This window comes from Aulonocara sp. 'chitande type north' Nkhata Bay, linkage group LG4 (genome assembly GCF_057382095.1).
Source record: "Aulonocara sp. 'chitande type north' Nkhata Bay isolate Kocher_YH1m ecotype deep benthic linkage group LG4, A_spYH_male_GT1.1, whole genome shotgun sequence".
Lineage (NCBI taxonomy): Eukaryota > Metazoa > Chordata > Actinopteri > Cichliformes > Cichlidae > Aulonocara > Aulonocara sp. 'chitande type north' Nkhata Bay.
The window spans coordinates 17,074,623-17,093,890 of record NC_141347.1 but is presented as its reverse complement, the minus strand read 5'-3'; the positions used below and the strand labels follow the sequence as shown (position 1 = coordinate 17,093,890).

General features: G+C 42.8%; 1 protein-coding gene across 2 annotated transcripts in view; it reads left to right on the top strand.

Moving 5' to 3' along the window:
* Nucleotides 1–19,268, top strand: part of cacna1ha (calcium channel, voltage-dependent, T type, alpha 1H subunit a) — a 127,536-nt gene that overhangs the window by 90,041 nt on the left and 18,227 nt on the right. Inside the window, exons 14-27 of one of the 2 annotated variants that reach the window (XM_086288765.1) lie at nucleotides 1,564–1,749; nucleotides 1,879–1,996; nucleotides 7,259–7,414; nucleotides 7,852–7,939; nucleotides 8,070–8,344; nucleotides 9,410–9,781; nucleotides 11,510–11,613; nucleotides 12,224–12,347; nucleotides 14,155–14,223; nucleotides 14,343–14,527; nucleotides 15,828–15,954; nucleotides 16,271–16,396; nucleotides 17,112–17,201; nucleotides 17,757–17,949. In XM_086288765.1, the coding sequence (XP_086144891.1) occupies nucleotides 1,564–1,749; nucleotides 1,879–1,996; nucleotides 7,259–7,414; nucleotides 7,852–7,939; nucleotides 8,070–8,344; nucleotides 9,410–9,781; nucleotides 11,510–11,613; nucleotides 12,224–12,347; nucleotides 14,155–14,223; nucleotides 14,343–14,527; nucleotides 15,828–15,954; nucleotides 16,271–16,396; nucleotides 17,112–17,201; nucleotides 17,757–17,949 (2,213 nt within the window). Of the gene's footprint in view, nucleotides 1–1,563; nucleotides 1,750–1,878; nucleotides 1,997–7,258; nucleotides 7,415–7,851; nucleotides 7,940–8,069; nucleotides 8,345–9,409; nucleotides 9,782–11,509; nucleotides 11,614–12,223; nucleotides 12,348–14,154; nucleotides 14,224–14,342; nucleotides 14,528–15,827; nucleotides 15,955–16,270; nucleotides 16,397–17,111; nucleotides 17,202–17,756; nucleotides 17,971–19,268 lie in introns of both variants that reach the window. The other variant, XM_086288764.1, reaches the window with a different exon arrangement.

The following is a 19,268-nucleotide window of genomic DNA, read 5'->3' as shown; positions in this document are numbered from 1 at the left end:
GACACTCACGGGAGGAGGAGCGAAATGCACAAAGAGAGATGGCAGAGAGACGCAGAATGAATACCAGGTAACAGAATAATGCAGACTGACATGGAGTTAAACAGACGACGCGACAGAGAGCACAGGAAAACACAGGGCTTAAATACACGGGGAGTAATCAGGGAATGGGCCACAGGAGGGAGACACAGCTGGGAGCAATAAGGCTAACGAGACAGGGGAGAGGTAAAACTGAACACACTGACATGAGACATGAACTTTCAGAATAAAACAGGAAACTAACAGACACAGAGAACCAGACCGGACACTGAACTTGACAGGCAGACTCATGAGCAGACACAATAACACCATGGACAGACAGAGGGAACACAGAGAAGTGGAAGCAGGCAGGCAAAGAACAGAAACCTAACAAATGGCAAAATCACAACAGAATACACACTCTGAATGAACAAAAGCATAAGGAACACAAAACACTGAGTCCTCAGACTCAGGACCATGACAGGTGAGCCACTTTAAAACACACATGTAATTACCTCTGCCAAGGATGTCGTGTTTTTGGTAGTGTGTGCATGCATGTCATCATTGTGCCTGCAAACATGTTAGCTCAACAACTTTTAGATGAATTTCAATAAAACTTTGTAGGGTTGTAGAGTGGAATCATATTAACAGTCGATTCAAATTTGGCTTAAAACTTCAAAGTAAACATAATGATTTAGTGGTTGAAAATTGATATAATTCTTATAGATAAGGTATTTAGTTTAACATATAGAAAATAACATATTAGAATAAAATGAAATAAAATATGTCACATTTCACCTTTGACCTCTCCTTCAAGGTCAATAGATTGATTTGAATGTCAAAGTGATAATAACTAATAATAATAATAATAATAAATAAGTCTTATAGCTCTATTTATAGTTAATGATGTAACTATATATTATTAACTATATATGGAGATTCTAAATGTCTCATTATTTTATTATGAGTTTGTTATGTACATTACAGTAACAGGTTATAACTGTTTAAATACATGAGCAATGTTCCTGAATAAGTGTAAATGTATATATATTTTTGAAAAAATATATCATTTTTAAAGTAACTTTAAAAAGAACAAATAAAATACAATAAATATATAAAAAGATAATATATTTGGTTAAAGGTAAACACTCATGCTATGCGATACTGCAAATTTTGGTATTGATCCAATACAAAGTAAATACAGGGTCAGTAGTGCCAATACCTATACTGTTACCGATATTTTGAACTTATAAAGGCAGCTTTTGTAGGTGAGAGCAGTGTGTCATGATTTATGAGATGAATCATAAATTTGGGGAATAGACATAAACTATCAATCCTATGTTGTTAATATCGACCTGATATCAGTACCACCATTGGTATTGATACTATGGATATTTGGATCGATCTGGCCACCTTTAGTACTGCCTGGAAAGTGAGCAGCCTTGGTGGAGGTTTGTCCTCTTGTTTTGCTTTGTTTATGTGTTTTTTCACAAACAAATTTACTGAAGTTGTCCAGTATTTTAATACTTTGTTGTGGGTTGTTCTCAGTGTGTGGGAGATAATTGGCCAAGCAGACGGTGGGCTGTCAGTCCTGCGAACGTTTCGTCTGCTACGAGTTCTGAAGCTGGTTCGCTTCCTACCCGCTCTGAGGAGACAACTCGTAGTGCTGATGAAGACAATGGACAATGTGGCCACCTTCTGCATGCTTCTCATGCTTTTCATCTTCACTTTTAGGTAGGGGCTAAACAGATTTAACATTTTTCCCACCTGTCTCTCTTCAGGCTACTTTCTAGTGATGGAATATTGATGAGTATTAATGCAAACATCCAAATGAATATGTCTGCATTTCCTTTTTCTCTGCAGTATACTGGGCATGCATCTTTTTGGGTGTAAATTTAGTTTTCGCACAGAGAATGGAGACACCATCCCTGACCGAAAGAACTTTGACAGTCTGCTCTGGGCCATTGTCACTGTGTTCCAGGTTAGTTTCTGACTTACACTGTGCAACACTATAAGTTTGAATTATCTATAAGTTGGCTTTTGCTTTCCTATTTTTATGTCACATTGTCCAAACTGTGCATGACGATAACAAAATACGAGCTTACCTGTATCTACAGCTATAATATACATATACTGTAGGCATCCATTATAATAACCTGTCCGCGCCGCCTCTGCTTCAGGGAAAAACAGAAAGAGACAGATATATAGGAATAACCACATGGCCTATATAAATTGCTTAGGGAGGGTTCTGATGAAATTACAGATAAGGTGGTGAACTGAAGCCTCCATCTTACAAAGAACTGAAATAAATAAAAATTACTGCACATGTCCTCACATGTTATTGGTGGCATGGAGTCTGACACACTATTCTAAATGTCTAAATCAAATGTCAAAGTCAGTCTAGAGTGTGTTCGCGCGCACGCGTGTGTGTGTATATATTGCATATTTCTGCCAAGCGTCTTCTCTTGGTCCAATGCTGTAGAAAATTCTTCCCCCAGAATCTCTCTTTCACTATCACTTATATTTTTTGCTCTCCCTCCCTGTGGAGGTTGTTCAATTGCACATGGATTGTCCTCTTTTCTATACTGGATGCCTCAGCATAAGACTAGAACACATAATGCAGAGCACTGTCTCACTTTAGTGCTGAAGAAGCATTTTGCCCTGAACTGACTGTCATACGCTTGCAGTAGTTTTCTGGAGTAGCTACAGTACACACAAATGTATGCATGGCACATACAGTGGGGGGAATAATTCTTTGATCCCTTTGTAAGTTTACTCAGAAAGAAACGAACAAGCTCCAAAAATCCAGAAAATAAATTATGTAAAAAATTATAAATAAATTTTCCCCTCATTTAGTTAAATATATGTATTTGATCCCAAACCCAACCCACAGATTACAGTCAGTCAATTACAGATACTACTGACCTCAGCTCATCATGACTATAAAGCACACCTGTCCACAGAATCAGTTTCTGTTAGGTGTGGCTGTGTGCAGGCAGGAATAGGACCCAAGGTGCAGACTCCGGAGACGGACGTGAACTCAAAAAGGCTTTAATTAGGTACTCAAAAATATAACATAACTGAAAAAACTCAAAACAAACTTAAACTGGAGAAATGACAGAACACACAGCTAAGAAAACGGTAGATCGCGACACAGACACTAAGAAACACAGGGCTTAAATACACAGAGGGAGCAATCAGGGAATGGGTAACAGGAGGGAAACACAGCTGGGTCAAATCAGGCCTAACGAGACAAGGGGAAGCAAAACCAGACACATTAACATCAGACATGGACTTTCAAAGTAAAACAGGAAACATAACACAGACTCACGGGCAGGCACTATAACAAAGGGAACAGAGACGTGGGAACAGGGCAGACACAAACATTGACTGAACACGGGGATATAGGAACTTAGGATACACATAGACGCGGACTAGACAAGGGGATGCAGGTGATAAGGGAGACAGAGCAACTAAAGAAAACAGAGACATAAGCCATAAGACAGAACTCAAAGAAACCAAAAACTAGAAAGTATAAATAATATCATAAACTCAAAAACCCTGGGTCGACGACCCAGGCATCCTAACAGTACCCCCCCCCTTAAGGGCTGGCTTCCAGACAGCCCAAACCAAAACATCAAAATCAAAAAAACAAAAACAACCCAACCAGGGTGGGCGGCGGGGGAAACAGGATGGAGGGCTCGAAACAAACCAAACAAGGAGCCAGAAACAATTAAAAAAAAAAAAAAGTGCAAACACTGGAGCCCGGAAAGCAACAGAACAAAACACAGAAACAAAGTCCAAAACAACAGCACCAAGGCCCAGGCAAAGTCCAAAAGCAAACAAACAAAAGAGCTCACGAAAGGCGCAGAGGCCCAGGCAATAGTCTCAAAAAAGTTCAGGGGGCCGGCCCGGAGGCTGACGGCACAACAGTCCAAACCCGGGTAGGTCAGAGGGGGGCGGCCCGGAGGCTGATGGTCCAAGAGTCCAGAAAACAGGTCAGGAGGCCGGCTGGGCGGGAGGCACCGACGGCGACCGAGCAGGTCAGGAGGCCGGCCGGGCGGGAGGCACTGGTGGCGGAGTACTTCAGGGGGCCGTCCACGACGGCGGCGTAGTTCAGAGGGCTGTCCATGACGGCAACGACGTCCAGTCATCGGCCGGACAGAACGTGTAGGACGAGCAGGCCGGACAGGACGTGCAGGCCGGGCAGGACGTGCAGGCCGGGCAGGACGTGCAGGAACAGACAGATTGGAGACCTCAGGAGCAGACAAAGCTGAACACTCGGAGACTGGACCAGGCGGAGCTGCAGAGGCCGAGGCCGGACCAGGCGGAGCTGCAGAGGCTGAGGCCGGACCAGGCGGAGCTGCAGAGGCTGAGGCTGAATCCGGACCAGGCGTAGCACAGGCTGAGGCTGAATCCGGACCAGGCGTAGCACAGGCTGAGGCTGAAGCCGGACCAGGCGAAGCTGCAGAGGCTGAGGCCGGACCAGGCGAAGCTGCAGACTCGGAGGCCGGACCAGGCGGTGGAGCCGGTGGTGGCTGAACGGCCCCCTCGGACCCTCCAGCGGAGACAGGTGGCTGAACGGGCCCCTCGGACCCCCCAGCGAAGACAGGTGGCTGAACGGGCCCCTCGGACCCCCCAGCGAAGACAGGTGGCTGAACGGGCCCCTCGGACCCCCCAGCAAAGACAGGTGGCTGAAAGGGCCCCTCGGACCCTCCAGCAGGAAGAGGAGGCTGAAGCGGTTCCTCGGACCCTCCAGTGGAGACAGGAGACTGAGCAAACAACTGAGGCGGTAACTGAGCAGGTGACTGAGCCGATAGGTGAGCTAATGTCTGAGCTATGGAGAGAAGTTTAAGTTGTATTGACTGTTGTAACGATGGCAGTAATGGCGGGTGAGGTGGTGGATTAGCAGATGGTTGGACTAGGTTGTCTGAGCCTACGGATCCTACAGAAAACTGCTGGACGGGCTCACCTGAGCCTCCAGCGAGGACAGAAACAGGTGCAAGTACCTGCCGGACACCAGCCACTCCCACCCGAGGAGAAGGTACGGGTGCAGGAGCTAACTGGTTCCCGGTCATCCTCACCCTGGGAGCCGGGACAAGCACAGTCAACGGCTGGGCAGCTGCAGTCCCCACCCGAGGAGCTGGTACGGGTGCAGCGACAGGCAGAGGCTCAGCCAGCCTAGACACCTGAGCAGGGACCAGCTGGACCTCAGCCTCCCTCACCTGAAGCACTGAAACAGGTGCAGGGGAATGCTGGGCCTGAGCTGCCCTGGGAGCAGGAACACAATGGTGCAAAGGAGCAGGCTCAGCAAACACAGACTCTTCTAAAACGTTTTTTAACTTCCTACCACCACCACGTCTAACAGTCTTAATAGTCTCAGTCTTAGCAGTGTTCATATGATTGTTAGTTTCCAGCTCCGAGGAACGACAGCAATCACAACTCACCACCGGGAGTTGCTCCGCAGAAAAAGAGTGGTGACGGTGTGAGCGTCGCCTCCTCCGGGAAGTGGGAGGTGGCGAACTGGGCTGCGAATCCTCCAAAGGACCGGGCTGCGATGAGGAAGCAGAGAGTTTGTGAAGCTCAGAACGTGGCAGACCCAAAAACAGAGCGAAGGACTGCAGCGGAGTGAGTCTACCGTCCGGCGTCACATAATCTTTCTTCCTCCGCCGCTTAACTCTCTTGTCGGACTGGTATTCCAGGGGTGAAGGCGGAGGTGTAGCGACTGGAGAGAAGGAGCACGTGTTCAACCTGATCGCCCGAGGCATAGACGCTGGCTCGGCCGTAGCCATTTGGAGGCTGCGGGGCCCTCCCAAAGCCAAACGTGACCCATAGAAGGGTGACTGGAGCTCCTGGGCATGCTCAGCTTCCTCCCTCACGATCTCCTTGAGGAAGGCAGAAACTGCGGGTCGCTGATACCACACAGAGTCTGCTGGGTCCATGTTCTGGTCACGATCTTCTGTTAGGTGTGGCTGTGTGCAGGCAGGAATAGGACCCAAGGTGCAGACTCCGGAGACAGACGTGAACTCAAAAAAGGCTTTAATTTAATACTCAAAATATAACAAAACTGAAAAAAACTCAAAACAAACTTAAACTAGAGAAATGACAGAACACACAGCTAAGAAAACGGTAGATCTTCCATCACAACCTCATCACCACCAGAGGCACAGCCACACAGTTGTTAGAGGACATCAGGAATAAGACTGCAGACCAGCACAAGGCTGGAATGAGCTACAAGACCATTAGCAAAAAGGTGATGAGAAGGTGACAACCGTTGGTGCCATTATTCAGAAGTGGCGGAATTATAAAATGACCATCAATCGTCCTCATGATCATGAGAAAGGTGGTAGACATCCCAAATGATCTGAAGGCAGTTGGGACCACGGTCACCAAGAGCACCTTTGGTAACACACTACAGTAGTGGATTGAAGTCTTGCAGTGCCCACAAGGATCCCCTCCTCAAGAAGACACATGTACAGGCCCGTCTTAAGGCGGTTAGTAAAACAAATGATTCAGAGAAAGCTTGGGAGAAAGTGCTGTGCTCAAATGACACCAAGGGTCTTTGGCATCAACTTGACCCGCCATGTTTGGAGGAAGAGAAATACTGAGTATGACCCAGAAAACACCATCCCTACAGTTAAGCACAGAGGTGGGAACATTGTGCTTTGTGGCTGTTTTTCTGCTAAGGGTGCAGGATGACTTTACTCCATTAAGCCAATGGACGGGTCTGTGTACTGTCCTAAAGCATACAGCACCACCAAGGCAAGAAACAAGTGGCTAAAGAAGAAGTGCATTAGGGTCATGAAGTGGTCCAGCCAGTTTCCAGACCTCAGTCCTATAAAAAAAAATCTGTGGAGGGAGCTGAAGCTTTGAACTGCCAATCAATTTATAACTTTTATGTTTTATGTGTACATATTTATGTATACACACACACATACATACAAGCACAGTGAAGTAGGAGGGCAGAGATGGAGCTTGCAGACATGCAAACACATGTAGACTCACAAACTTCCCATGTTAACCTATAGACAAACAGTATATGAAAATGAAGTATTTCGCCAGTAAAAGCAGCCGAGCATTTCATGTCTTCATGTTAATTTCTGCCAATATCTAAGGCTTGAACTTCTTATCCCCACTTTTAGTTTCATATCTCTAAACCTCACATCTTCCCTGTCCTGAATTTCTCCTTCTCCTTTCTTGTTAATGTGTGTGTAAATCTCTGTGTGTGCCATTCATTTCATAGATTCTTACCCAGGAGGACTGGAATGTGGTGTTGTATAACGGCATGGCTTCTACCTCTCCATGGGCGGCTCTCTACTTCGTTGCTCTTATGACATTTGGCAACTATGTGCTCTTCAATTTACTAGTGGCCATCTTGGTTGAAGGCTTCCAGGCTGAGGTGAGAAGAACTCGGACTCGTTGGTTTCTACATACAATAAAGGGTTCAGTATTTTTGGATTGTACTGGTTTATGAGCGGTCACCATTTTCCAGTATGCTACTTGTAGGCTTGTTTTACATTTTCAAAGCTGGTAATAAGGCACTCATATTGGTGCACATAATGTTCATAAAAGACAAAAGTCCTTTTCATTCCCTGCAAATTTCCTGTAGTTTAGCATAGTAAAGCCTTTGAAGAACATAAAAAGGAAGGGGAATTTCCCAGTCACTATCAGTCCTTTATCATTCAACCATGTGTACCCAGTGTATCTTTGGAGCGATTTAATTTGCGCATGGTCTGGGTGTTGATTGAAAAAAAATTTCCCCGTGATGTTAAAGTCAAAACAAAATGGGAAGCCAATACAGAAATATCATTGTTGTCATGTATGCATGTGTTACAGGGTGACGCTAATCGGTCAGAGTCAGATGATGACAAGAAATCAGACAACTTTGATGAGGACGAGAAGATAGAACAGTTCAGAGACACAGGTAGTGGTGTTTTCATGATATTCCTTTTCTGCTTTTACAGCTGATTGATCAGTAAAAACTGTAGTGAAAGCGGCAGGAGAAATAAAGCAATATGAAGCATTATAATATGCTGTATAACTCTCCTCCACAGAGCTAAAGCTCTCACTGATGATGACAGGTAATGGTCACATTGACCCTCGTGGCTCTATGGCTCCTCCCATAATCATGCGCACAGCAGCCACACCCATGCCTACACCTAAGAGCTCTCTTGGACCTGAGTCCATCCTCGGGGATGAGCTCATGTACATAGACGGAGCACCTCAATATAGTGAGGTAGGACTGGGTTTTCCTGAGGCAGGGGTCGGTCACCCAGAGTCCCGACGGGGAAGCTCAACATCAGTGGAGCCATACGATCCGCCTTCTCTGGTAAGTTATATGAAAGTCTTCATGTAAATACCATGTACAGTACAATATCTTCAGTTAATCATGAGTTAATTATTCCTGGTGGACTCACTGAAGATTCAGTAGATGTTATGAGGCTTGTTCTTTTATTTGAAAATCCATTTTCCTTATTGCTGATTCAAAATAAAAAAACTCACATCAACAATTTTTTTAAAAAGGGTAGAAGATATGAGACCAGCTTCATATGTGCATACCCAGTGGTTTCAAATGGAGTACCAAATATGGCCTAAAGAGCTAGTGAGCCCAGTGAGGTAACACTAGAACTAATCACAAGCTTCAAATGTTTCATTTCACAGAAACCAATCAGATCCACTTATGTCATATTTGTGACATTTAGCAACACCAGTTCTGTGAATTCTAATCTGAGTGAGAGAATAGCTATGATTTAGTCAGGCTTTAGGGATGCTTGACTTAGCTGAATTGATTTAACATTAATATATCATTTTCACTGGCGTATACACATATGCAGAAGGGAGCGGTGGTTTGGGAAGGTAGTCTCTGAAGGGGGCATGCTCACTTAACCACATTTACAGCTGCAAGACACGTAATTAGGAGGTCAGTGTGACACAAGGAGAGCGAGTATTCCAAAACTGGAAAATAATTTGGACACAGAGAGCCAATCATAGTCTTGTGTTACATGAGCGGGAACAAAAAACTGTTTGTAACTAAAGCATTTGGTCAAGTCTCAATTTTATGTCTATGAAATGTAGTTCACAGCTTGCTAATTTAACAACATTGAGAGAGATTGTGGGAAAAGCAGTATTCAATATGATAATTACTGTCTCAACGGTTGAGAACCATAATGAAAATTAAGCTAATAAAAGCCCTTGTTTGAGAGACTCATCAGAAATTTTACTGTGGAAGAGTGGGAAAAAGTATGAGAACATATGAAACGTTGTCAAATTTGAAATGATGCTACTCTCAGCAGATGATGAAAAGTTTTAACTGTTAGCCTCTTAAAAGCTGCTGTAACCGACATTCATTTTCACAACCACACATTACGCTCGCCCCTATTTTCTGTCTCTTCAGAGCCTCTCTAGTCCCGGGCGGCGTTCTCCTCTTCCTCCCCGTGGCGCTGGAAGCTCATGGGGAAGTCGACGCTCCAGCTGGAACAGCCTGGGAAGGGCACCGAGCCTCAAAAGGCGAGACACCAGCGGAGAGCGGGAGAGCTTGTTGTCTGGGGAAGGTGGAGAGGATGAGGATGCCAGGGATGGCAAAGTGGAGGCAGGGGGAAACAACAGACCAAAGCCGGGGTCCTTGGAACTGCTGCAGGCGTCTACTCTCTGCCCTTCTGTGGTAGCAGACTATGGTGACTGCAATGGGAGGACCGTGACCTACAACCCGAACGTGAACTCCGACCCCAAAGAAGACTCCTCCCCAGAGGACGATTTGGACGATGATGTAAGTGGCATTTGGTTGTTTCGTTTACTCTGCGGCTCGTTTTTACAATTAAATACAGATGCTCGTGGATGGATTTTGAAATGTTATGTAAATTCCTAATCTGTGCTCTCTGTCACTCTGTTTACACATTTTATTTCATTTTCTTCTCTCCTCTTGCAGTTCTCCCCTTCTGCCCTTTGCGTTCGCTTACTTTTGTATATAAATTAGAGTGTGCATTTTGTGTTCACACTGCAAAGCCTGGAGGGACACTAATTGTCATGCCTTAATTGATTAGTTTAGGCACTAATTGTTTTCTCAGTGGGTACAAAACAACTTGAGTACATGCAATCAGCACACTTATATATTTGTGCGTGGAAAACCTGGAGAGGCCCCCTTCCACTTCCCCCTCCTTGGTGGTTTTGGATGACCTCTTACGCGACAGTGTTCATGGGTTTATTGGCTCCAAATTGAGTTCATAATGCCATGAAATCCGCAGAAACAAAAGCCCTCTCCCCCGGCGAAGTGGATAAGTGAGGCTTAATACAGACAGTGTATTGATACATGGGTGTGTGTTTCAATGCACACTTGGAAGGGTATACACTGCGTGTGTGCACACGTTGTGCCAACTGAGGTGTGCACATACACGTTCTTCTCTGTGAGTGTCTATCTCAGATTATGGGCTTCGACTCCAAGGAGAGCTGAGCGGTTGGTTCTTGTCACAGGCGCACACACGCAGGATACGCCCAGATGCACACGTGCTCACATAATGGGCAGCCTGCCAAATAAGCAGTTTCTGAGAGGCCTAACTTTGGGTTGTTTTTAATTAGAATCCTGAAGTGCAGAAGCTGCGCACCTAAGCTTTCTTCTGTTTGTTTTATTACAAACTTTAATGAGTTTCAAAACACTTTCTATTGAACTTGTGGCCTAGCTAAGTTGGAGGTCCGCCTGTTATAGTCCCAATTATCTCCCTTTACTTATGCAATGAAACACGTGTTTACTATGCCCCCATAGATTTAAGTGCAGAACGGCTAACATCAGCAACACCGTGGAAACTCGGCTTAAAGCCGTGCATTGCTTCTCTCTAATAGGATCTGCAGTGTAATTGTTGACGGGTTGTGCACATTAGAGTCGTCATAATACAATTTTACTTTTAACTGATAAACATAATATATAGTTTTGGCAATGACATTTAGCAGCATTCAGTTATATAAAAAGCTCTTGGGCTTACGCAGTTTCTCCACCTTCAAGGATTTTTTTGCATGATTTAATGTTCTAGCTGATCTTCAGTCGGGGTTTAAGGAGTGCACGCAGAACAAAAAGTAATGACATTTTTATTGCTCGGATTCTACAGATTGCATGCATAGTTTGTGGAGCAGCTGTCTATTTTTGGAGAGGAGCGCATCGTCCTTTTAGTAGCCTTGCTTCTAATCTACAACAATCTCAGCATTAATTAAATATTTATCAGTTGCGTTAGCTTCGATGTGTATATTAATATGTGTAAAAATGTGAAAAAGTATATCTGCCAGAATACTGAACCTTTAGATTTGCAAGACAAACCATTTGGAGTTTTTCACTGGGTGAGATTTGACGCACTTAGCTTTGACTGTAGCAGACATGACGGTAACAACAGTAATAAACATTTCACCAAATGCAAAGGTGACACCTATAGTTGGTTCGGAGATATTGACAGAGAAAGTAGTTTTGTTGTTGGTGTTAATGATGTTGATGTGCAACCATCGTTTTCTGCAGGCTTCTTTTTGCTACTGGACCAGGAAGGAGTTCCATAACATGAAGCCCCGATGGTGCAAAGAGCATGAAGACTGGACGCTGTACCTGTTTTCTCCAGAGAATCCGTAAGACAGACACACACACACACACACACACACACACACACACACACACACACACATACACACACACACACACACACACACACACACACACACACACACACACACACACACACACACACACACACACAGTAGTCTTTTCATCCTTGCATTCATATCTTGGAGATTTACCCTAATCCTGTAGGATCACAGTTACTACACTTACACTAATCCTAACCCGAACCTAACTCCAAACTATTTATACTAAGACACAATGATTTACATTTTCAGCATTAGCTTGTGTCACCAAAGTGTGATTGCACTGGCAGATTTATGTCCCACCAGAATGAGTTTCACACACACACACGGATCCATACGAAGAATTCAGTCCGTTCTGTTGTCACCCTCTGCCATCCATTTTTCTGCTTACTCACTGGCCTATTCCTCTCTGGTTCTTCTTTTTTTTAATTTAACTATTTCTGTCTCTTGTATTTTTTACTGAATTCTCACTATTATTTATTTGATTATCAGTTTTAATAAATGATGGATATTTTATTGTTTTATCAGAGTTGCGTGTATGTTTGTCTGTGTTTTTTTTATTTTTTTAATTTACTGTTTTTGGGGGTTTTTTTAGGTTCCGTATGTGGTGCCAGAAAGTGATCTCTCACAGACTGTTTGACCACATAGTTCTAGTTTTCATCTTTCTCAACTGCATCACCATTGCTCTGGAAAGACCTGATATAAAAAATGACAGCACGGTAAGACACACACGCACAGCCAATACACACCAGGACTGTTTTATTTAGTTTCTATCTCTTATAACTGATCCTTAATTAAGTAAGAGAAACAGGCAAAATTTCCTCTGTTATATGTGATGCTTTGATGCTTTTTATCCCTTCCATTGTTACCTGTAGTAACAAAGGTTTCTTGCTTGGGCTTCACATACACTCAGCTTGTGCTTTAGTCTGGGTACTGGGGTCTTTCACTACATTCACATAGTAAAAAAGAAAGTACACGCTTTTTAAATTCTAAGGTTTTAGATATCTGCAAATAATGTGGTCCTTAACAGTTCTTAAAATTAGGCAAATACAACCTCAGATATGAGGTTGTCCATTAACAGTTAACACACTACATTAACAATGTCTTAGACTCTGCAAGCCTCAGTTAACATTTCAAATGTTAAAGTTAATGAAGGTAGAGTTAGAAAAAAGCCAAAGAAGCGTGTCTTGTTTGGAAGGGTTGCCTGGAGAAAGGCTCTTTTCTCTAAAAAGAACATGGCAGCATGGTTTAGGTTTGCAAAGCTCCATCTGAACAAACCACAAGAATCCTGGAACAATGTCTCTTGGACAGATAAGACCAAAGTGGAGCTGTATGGCCATTATGCACAGTGCCACGTTTGGTGAAAACCAAACAGAACATATCAGCAAAAACACTCCATAGCGACTGTCAAGCACGGTGTTGGGGTGGTGACTTGTGCTTCTTTTGCTGCCACGAGACCTGGCCACCTTGAAGCCATTGAGTCAAAGATGAACTCTGTATACCAAAGTATTCTAGAATCATCTATCCTGCAGCTAAAGCATAGTCCAAATTGCTTAATGGAAAAAAATCTACAACAGAAAGGCTGAAAAAGAAAAGAATCAAGGTGCTACAATAATGTATTTGTTTTCAACTTTGTCAGCTTTGCCTTCATTTTCTATTTTCCAAAGTAAATTAGTAAAAGCAAAGAATTACAAAACATTTATTCACAATATATCATATTATGTGCTTTTTGGTGCTTGATTGATGATTATTTGCAGAAAGCTTAGAAAAAAATTGTCACTAACCGCTGTGTGAGGCAAGGAAGGATAAGACCCGAATGCAGGGCTCTCAGGCAGAACGTGAACTCAAAAACAGCTTTATTGCCAGATTCACAAAAAAACATTAGCTAAACTGGGAAGGAGCTAGAAACTAAAATAAACAGACAGCACACAGCATCGAGGGATGGCAACAGACAGAAGGAGATACAGACAATATTTCAAGAGGGTGTCAGGGCAGGAAACACCTGGGGAACACAGCTGAACATAGTCTGACTGAAGAGGCAGGGGAGCCACATTACATTACACATACAGGACAGATGACCATGAGAATAAAACAGGAAAAAGACGGACCAGACACAGGAAGACAGGGAACACAAACACTGAGGCGAGACTGACAAAAAACAGGGAGCGAGGGACAGAGACTTGAGCTTTATAACCAGACGTGACCACACACAGGGGACGCAGGGGAGGACCCACCAAGAGACTAATACCGACTGGACACAGAAGGGAACAAAATCAAACAAGAACTATGAACTACAAACATAACAAAACCGAACATTAGCATATCAATAGTTGGGTTGAAGACCCAGGGCCATGATAAAAATCATTTTATTAAAGTGTACAAGAGCTGAAAGAATAAAACCCCAGAGTTTAAAACCTTTAAAAAGACACATTTTAGACTGATGCTAGATACTCTGTACTCTGTAGTGTGATGTGGCGTGTGCTACATGGTATGTGGGCTGAAATATAATATCACTCTCTTCTTTAGGAGCGACATTTCCTGAGTGTGTCCAACTATATTTTCACTGTGATCTTCCTAGCAGAGATGGCCATTAAGGTAAGAATCATTTCCTTTTCTTTCTTCTGTAGATGAACCTTTTTCTATTTTCTACTGGATCTAGATTATTGTGATTACTGCCTTGTGTACAGCTTAATTTGTATTTTAATAATTCCCAGGTTGTAGCTCTTGGTTTCTGCTTTGGGAAGCAGAGCTACCTCCAGTCCAGTTGGAACATTCTGGATGGTGTATTGGTGTTTGTGTCTCTGATCGACATTTTGGTTTATCTGGCCTATCATGGTGAAAACAAGATCCTGGGAATTCTGAGAGTACTTCGCCTGCTACGAACACTTCGCCCACTGAGGTACATGTTGGATTTTCTTTTGTATGTGGATACTGTCTTCTCACCTTTTGGAGGGTTATAGTGTAGTGGTTTGCATATTTGCCTAAAGTACAAAAGATCCATATGTTGATCCCAGGAAGACACACAAGGAATCTAGAGTAAATATCTGCTGAATCATGTGCAAATTTGCAGTGCTACTTTATATCGTCAAAAGTATTTGCTCGTCTGCCTTCACACATATACACTTCACTGACATCATATTATTAATCCATAGGCTTTAATATGATGTCAGCCCACTCTTTGTTCTGGGAAGACTTTCCACAGGGTTTAGGAATGTTTGTGGGAATTTTTGACCATTCTTACAGAAGTGTATTTTTGTGCACTGGTTTGCAGTTATATTGGAACAGGAAGGGGCCAATCCCAAATTGTTCCCACAAAGCTGGGAGCATGGAATTGGCCAAAATGTCTTGGTAAGCTGAAACATTAAGAGTTCCTTTCACTGGAACTAAGAGGCAGAGTCAAACTCCTGAAATACAACCGCACACTTGGCACAGTGCAGTCAGACAAGTACCGTTCCCTGAGCAAACGCCAAACCCATACATTCGTCACTCTAGAGAACCCATCTCTAGTGCTCTAGAGTCCTATGGTCCTATGCTTTACAAACACTGCATCCGATGCTTTACATTGCACTCGGTGATGTATGGCTTGGTTACAGCTGCTCGCCATGGAAATCCATGGATAAAGCTCTCTTCACACTGTTGAGCTAATCTGAAACCACATGAAGTTGGGAAAGTTGGGAATCTCAGTGCACGATGCGACTCAGTATTTGCTAACCCTGCTCTGTGAGCCTACTACTACCGCTCTGCAGCTGAGTTGATGTCGTTCCCTGTAAATCCCACTAACACCTGACTGTGGAATATTTCGTAGTGAGGAAATTTCGCGACGGGATTTGTTCCACAGAGGTGACATCCTATCACGGTATCACGCCGGGACTCATTGAGCTCCTGAGAGCGACCCATTCTTTAACAAATGTTTGTAGAAGCAGTCTGCGTGCTTGTGTGCTTGATTAAATACACCTGTGGCCATAGAAGTGATTGAAACACCTGAATTCGATGATTTGGATGGGTGAATGAATACTTTTGTCAGTGTGGTGATGGAAGGGATCCCTTAGGAATAAGGGGAAATTTGAAAGTAGCTTTTATATATTGATGCACATGTGCTGGATACTTTTTTGTTGCTCTACCTTGTTTGGGTTCTAGTTTTTTAATGTGCTGCATTTATTTGTACTTGTGTTAAACATGTTTTGGTTTGCGTGTTCCAGGGTGATCAGTCGAGCCCCAGGATTAAAGCTTGTTGTGGAGACTCTCATCACCTCTCTTAGACCTATTGGGAACATTGTTTTGATATGCTGCGCCTTCTTCATTATCTTTGGAATCTTGGGGGTCCAGGTAATCACTGTTCCACAACACAGAGATGCCTTACACCTTTTGTTGCTTAAATGTCACTCAGTATCCAATCAACAATTAGCTTTTTGTTTGAGCATTTTTGAAAGAATGACAGTTAGGTGAAGTGTGAAAAGAAACAAGATGACCTGGTATTACCCAAGGACTGAGGGAAACGTATGATAATAATATGTTCTACAAAACTTCCCTTTATTTCTTTATTTCTGGCTTTATAAGCTACAAACTCTGGTACATAACATGTAAATGGCTACCAAAATAGCCCCGCAGATAACTCTCTCTATGTTTTTCTGTTTCACTCTAGCTGTTCAAAGGGAAGTTCTACCACTGTGAAGGTCTGGACACAAGAAACATCACCAACAAATCAGACTGTCTGCAGGCTAACTACCACTGGATACGAAAAAAGTACAACTTTGACAACCTGATTCAGGTAACAAACAATAGATTGAGGGTGAGATTTGGCAAAAAAGATGGGGCATGAGTGTGGAATCAGCACTGCACAATCTCACTGTGAGCTGTTTTAACTAACTTTACAGTACTGTACAAAAGTCTTGAGCTATCCCTCATTTTTTAATATTTTGTTTCCAAGGAGCAAGGATGAGTTTTTAATGAGGTTTTGAGAAACAGTTCTCCAGGCTTTCTGCAGAGCTTTCAGAGTTTTTCTTTGGACACTGCCTTATTTTCAGTCCAATCCTTTTAATTTTTGGTATCCAGTTGTTCCATAATTTTTTAATTGTTTTTGATAAATCACCCCTGGGGCGCCTCTGTCAGTGCGCCCCAGGGTGGCTGTGGCTACAATGTAGCTTGCCATCACCAGTGTGTGAATGTGTGCGTGAATGGGTGGATGACTGGATATGTAAAGCGCTTTGGGGTCCTTAGGGACTAGTAAAGCGCTATATAAATACAGGCCATTTACAGGCCATTACCTTGCTGCATCTTCAGCAAATAATTACTTAAAAATGTCCCAACTTCTATGACATATTTCATGGTATTAATATATTATGTTATTATTATATGCAGAACAGCACAAAATCACCTAAGGCTTTTAAGCTTCTAGTAATGATGGAGAAATAGAGTTACAAGTCAGCATAACAAACTGATCACATGTGTAATGACTTCCTGTATTGTTTGTGTTTAATATCCAGGCTCTGATGTCTTTGTTTGTGCTGTCGTGTAAGGATGGCTGGGTTACCATCATGTATGATGGGCTGGATGCAGTAGGAGTGGACCAACAGGTAATGGTGTGAGAAATTGCTAAGCTGTAAAATTGCCTTGTGTCAGGTACACAAAAAATATCTTTGTAGTGTTAATCTACATCCACCCTCGAAGTGATTACTTATTCGTGGATCGTTTGAAGGTGACAGTAAGTCGTAGGCGGACGTTCCATGATCCAGTTCGCCCAGGAAATCCTCATTGGTAGTCCCTTCAGTTGCTCACTTCGAAGTTTAGAAGTTTATCTGAGATCCCAACCACTTCATGTTGCCAAATGTCACGTTCTCTAGTCTGTGGTTGTGACATCACTGCATATCGCGTCAAATGTGCACACAGCTTTAAGTGACAAAGAGAAAACAGTTTAAAAGGTGGAGCTTTCCCTGAACATTTTCTAGGGATTTGACCTGCTTCTGAATGTTGTAAGTGATAAGATACTGACAGTTTGGGTGCTGGTATCTCTTCTACTTGCACAAGATGATCAGAAGAGCTAAAAGTCCTGTTCTTTTTTGTTTTCAGTAAGAAATATGCATAAAAAACTGAAAAAGCAAATATTCTCTGCTGTCTTCTGCTTTCCTCAGCCTAAAAGGAACAACAATCCTTGGATGCTCCTCTACTTTATCTCCTTCCTGCTCATCGTCAGCTTCTTCGTCCTTAATATGTTTGTTGGGGTTGTGGTGGAGAATTTCCACAAGTGCCGACAGGACCAGGAAGAGGAGGAGGCGCGCTTACGGGAAGAGAAGAGGCTCAAAATGAAAGAGAAAAAGCGCAGGAGTAAGGAGAATGAAGGGGCTGGTCGGTAGTCTATTTTTCTGAGCACTGCCTGCTTTCAGAGCCTGAAAAAAAGAGAACGGGAATGAGAAAAAGAAACAAACAGGGATACATGTATATATGACAGACTGAAACATTAAAAGAGGGAGAATTTAAAAGACTGGCTAGCTCACGCAAACAGTGATCGATCACTGACAGGGGGCGTGGACTACATCAGTCTGATGCATGCAAATGCATGACTGCAGCCCTACTCTTACCCTTTTTCTAACACTGCATGAAAAACTTGAGCAGTTGTTTTAACCTAAAACTTTGTATGCTCACCCTTTAATTAATGGAACTGCCACCAGTTTAGTGTAAAAGTATTAACAGTACTTAATCTATTTTAAATACGTCTCAGATACCAAATTTAAATACAACAAAACCTGTAATAAGCTAACTTTTGTTTTTGGTTTCATTACTTTTAAAAAGCACCTTTATAACACTTGCTGCATGTGAAAGTAATTAACGGCTGCATTTCTCCAGATGTCTTTCGAAATTTTGCTAGCAAAATTTGAATTGGTGAAATGCCAGTAAACCCCTCCCTCCTTGCGAATGCATGTGCAACACTGACCATGAAATGGTTCTTGTCATGGATAGAAGAAGAAGGATATTTCCTGTAAACACGCTTTGACTGGCAGACTCAGAAACATAGCAGACACTTTGGCTGCTATACCTGTAAACACCTTGGGTAGCTGCGCTGTTAGCATATGTTAAGTTACGTAGATAAAAGTTGTTTGTTGCACCTTATAGCTAATGCAAGGACATGCTGGTAGAAACATCAGAAACACACCACCCACTGCAATCATGATTCAAAGTACTGTACAGTCACAATACAGAAGAGTATTTCATTTAGGGACTTGATTGTGAATGAGAGAAATTTGTAGAAGTATTTTGTCTTATATTCATTTACGTAATCGCAGAGTTACATTTTAAGGCAGTATATGGTGTGAGCAGAACACAGCTATTTCATGTTCTAATGGCACCATGTCTCACTGGTCTAAAACTGCTCTTGATAAATGTAATATAAGCTACTTGAATGTCTCAGAGGAATGAGCCTGTTCATAGGGATTTGGGCATATGATCAATCAAAACTCACTGATCAATCAAAAAACGAATGTAGTTTTAGACTACTGAGATTTTTTTTCCTGCAAGTATTTTAGAGAAAAGTGGCTCCAGTGTTTGTTCAACAGCACCCCCTAATTCTCAAACTAAAATCTTAAGGAATTTGACAGCAATATTAACTGATTAATTTGAAATTATTGAGCTCAATTTAAAGCGTTTAG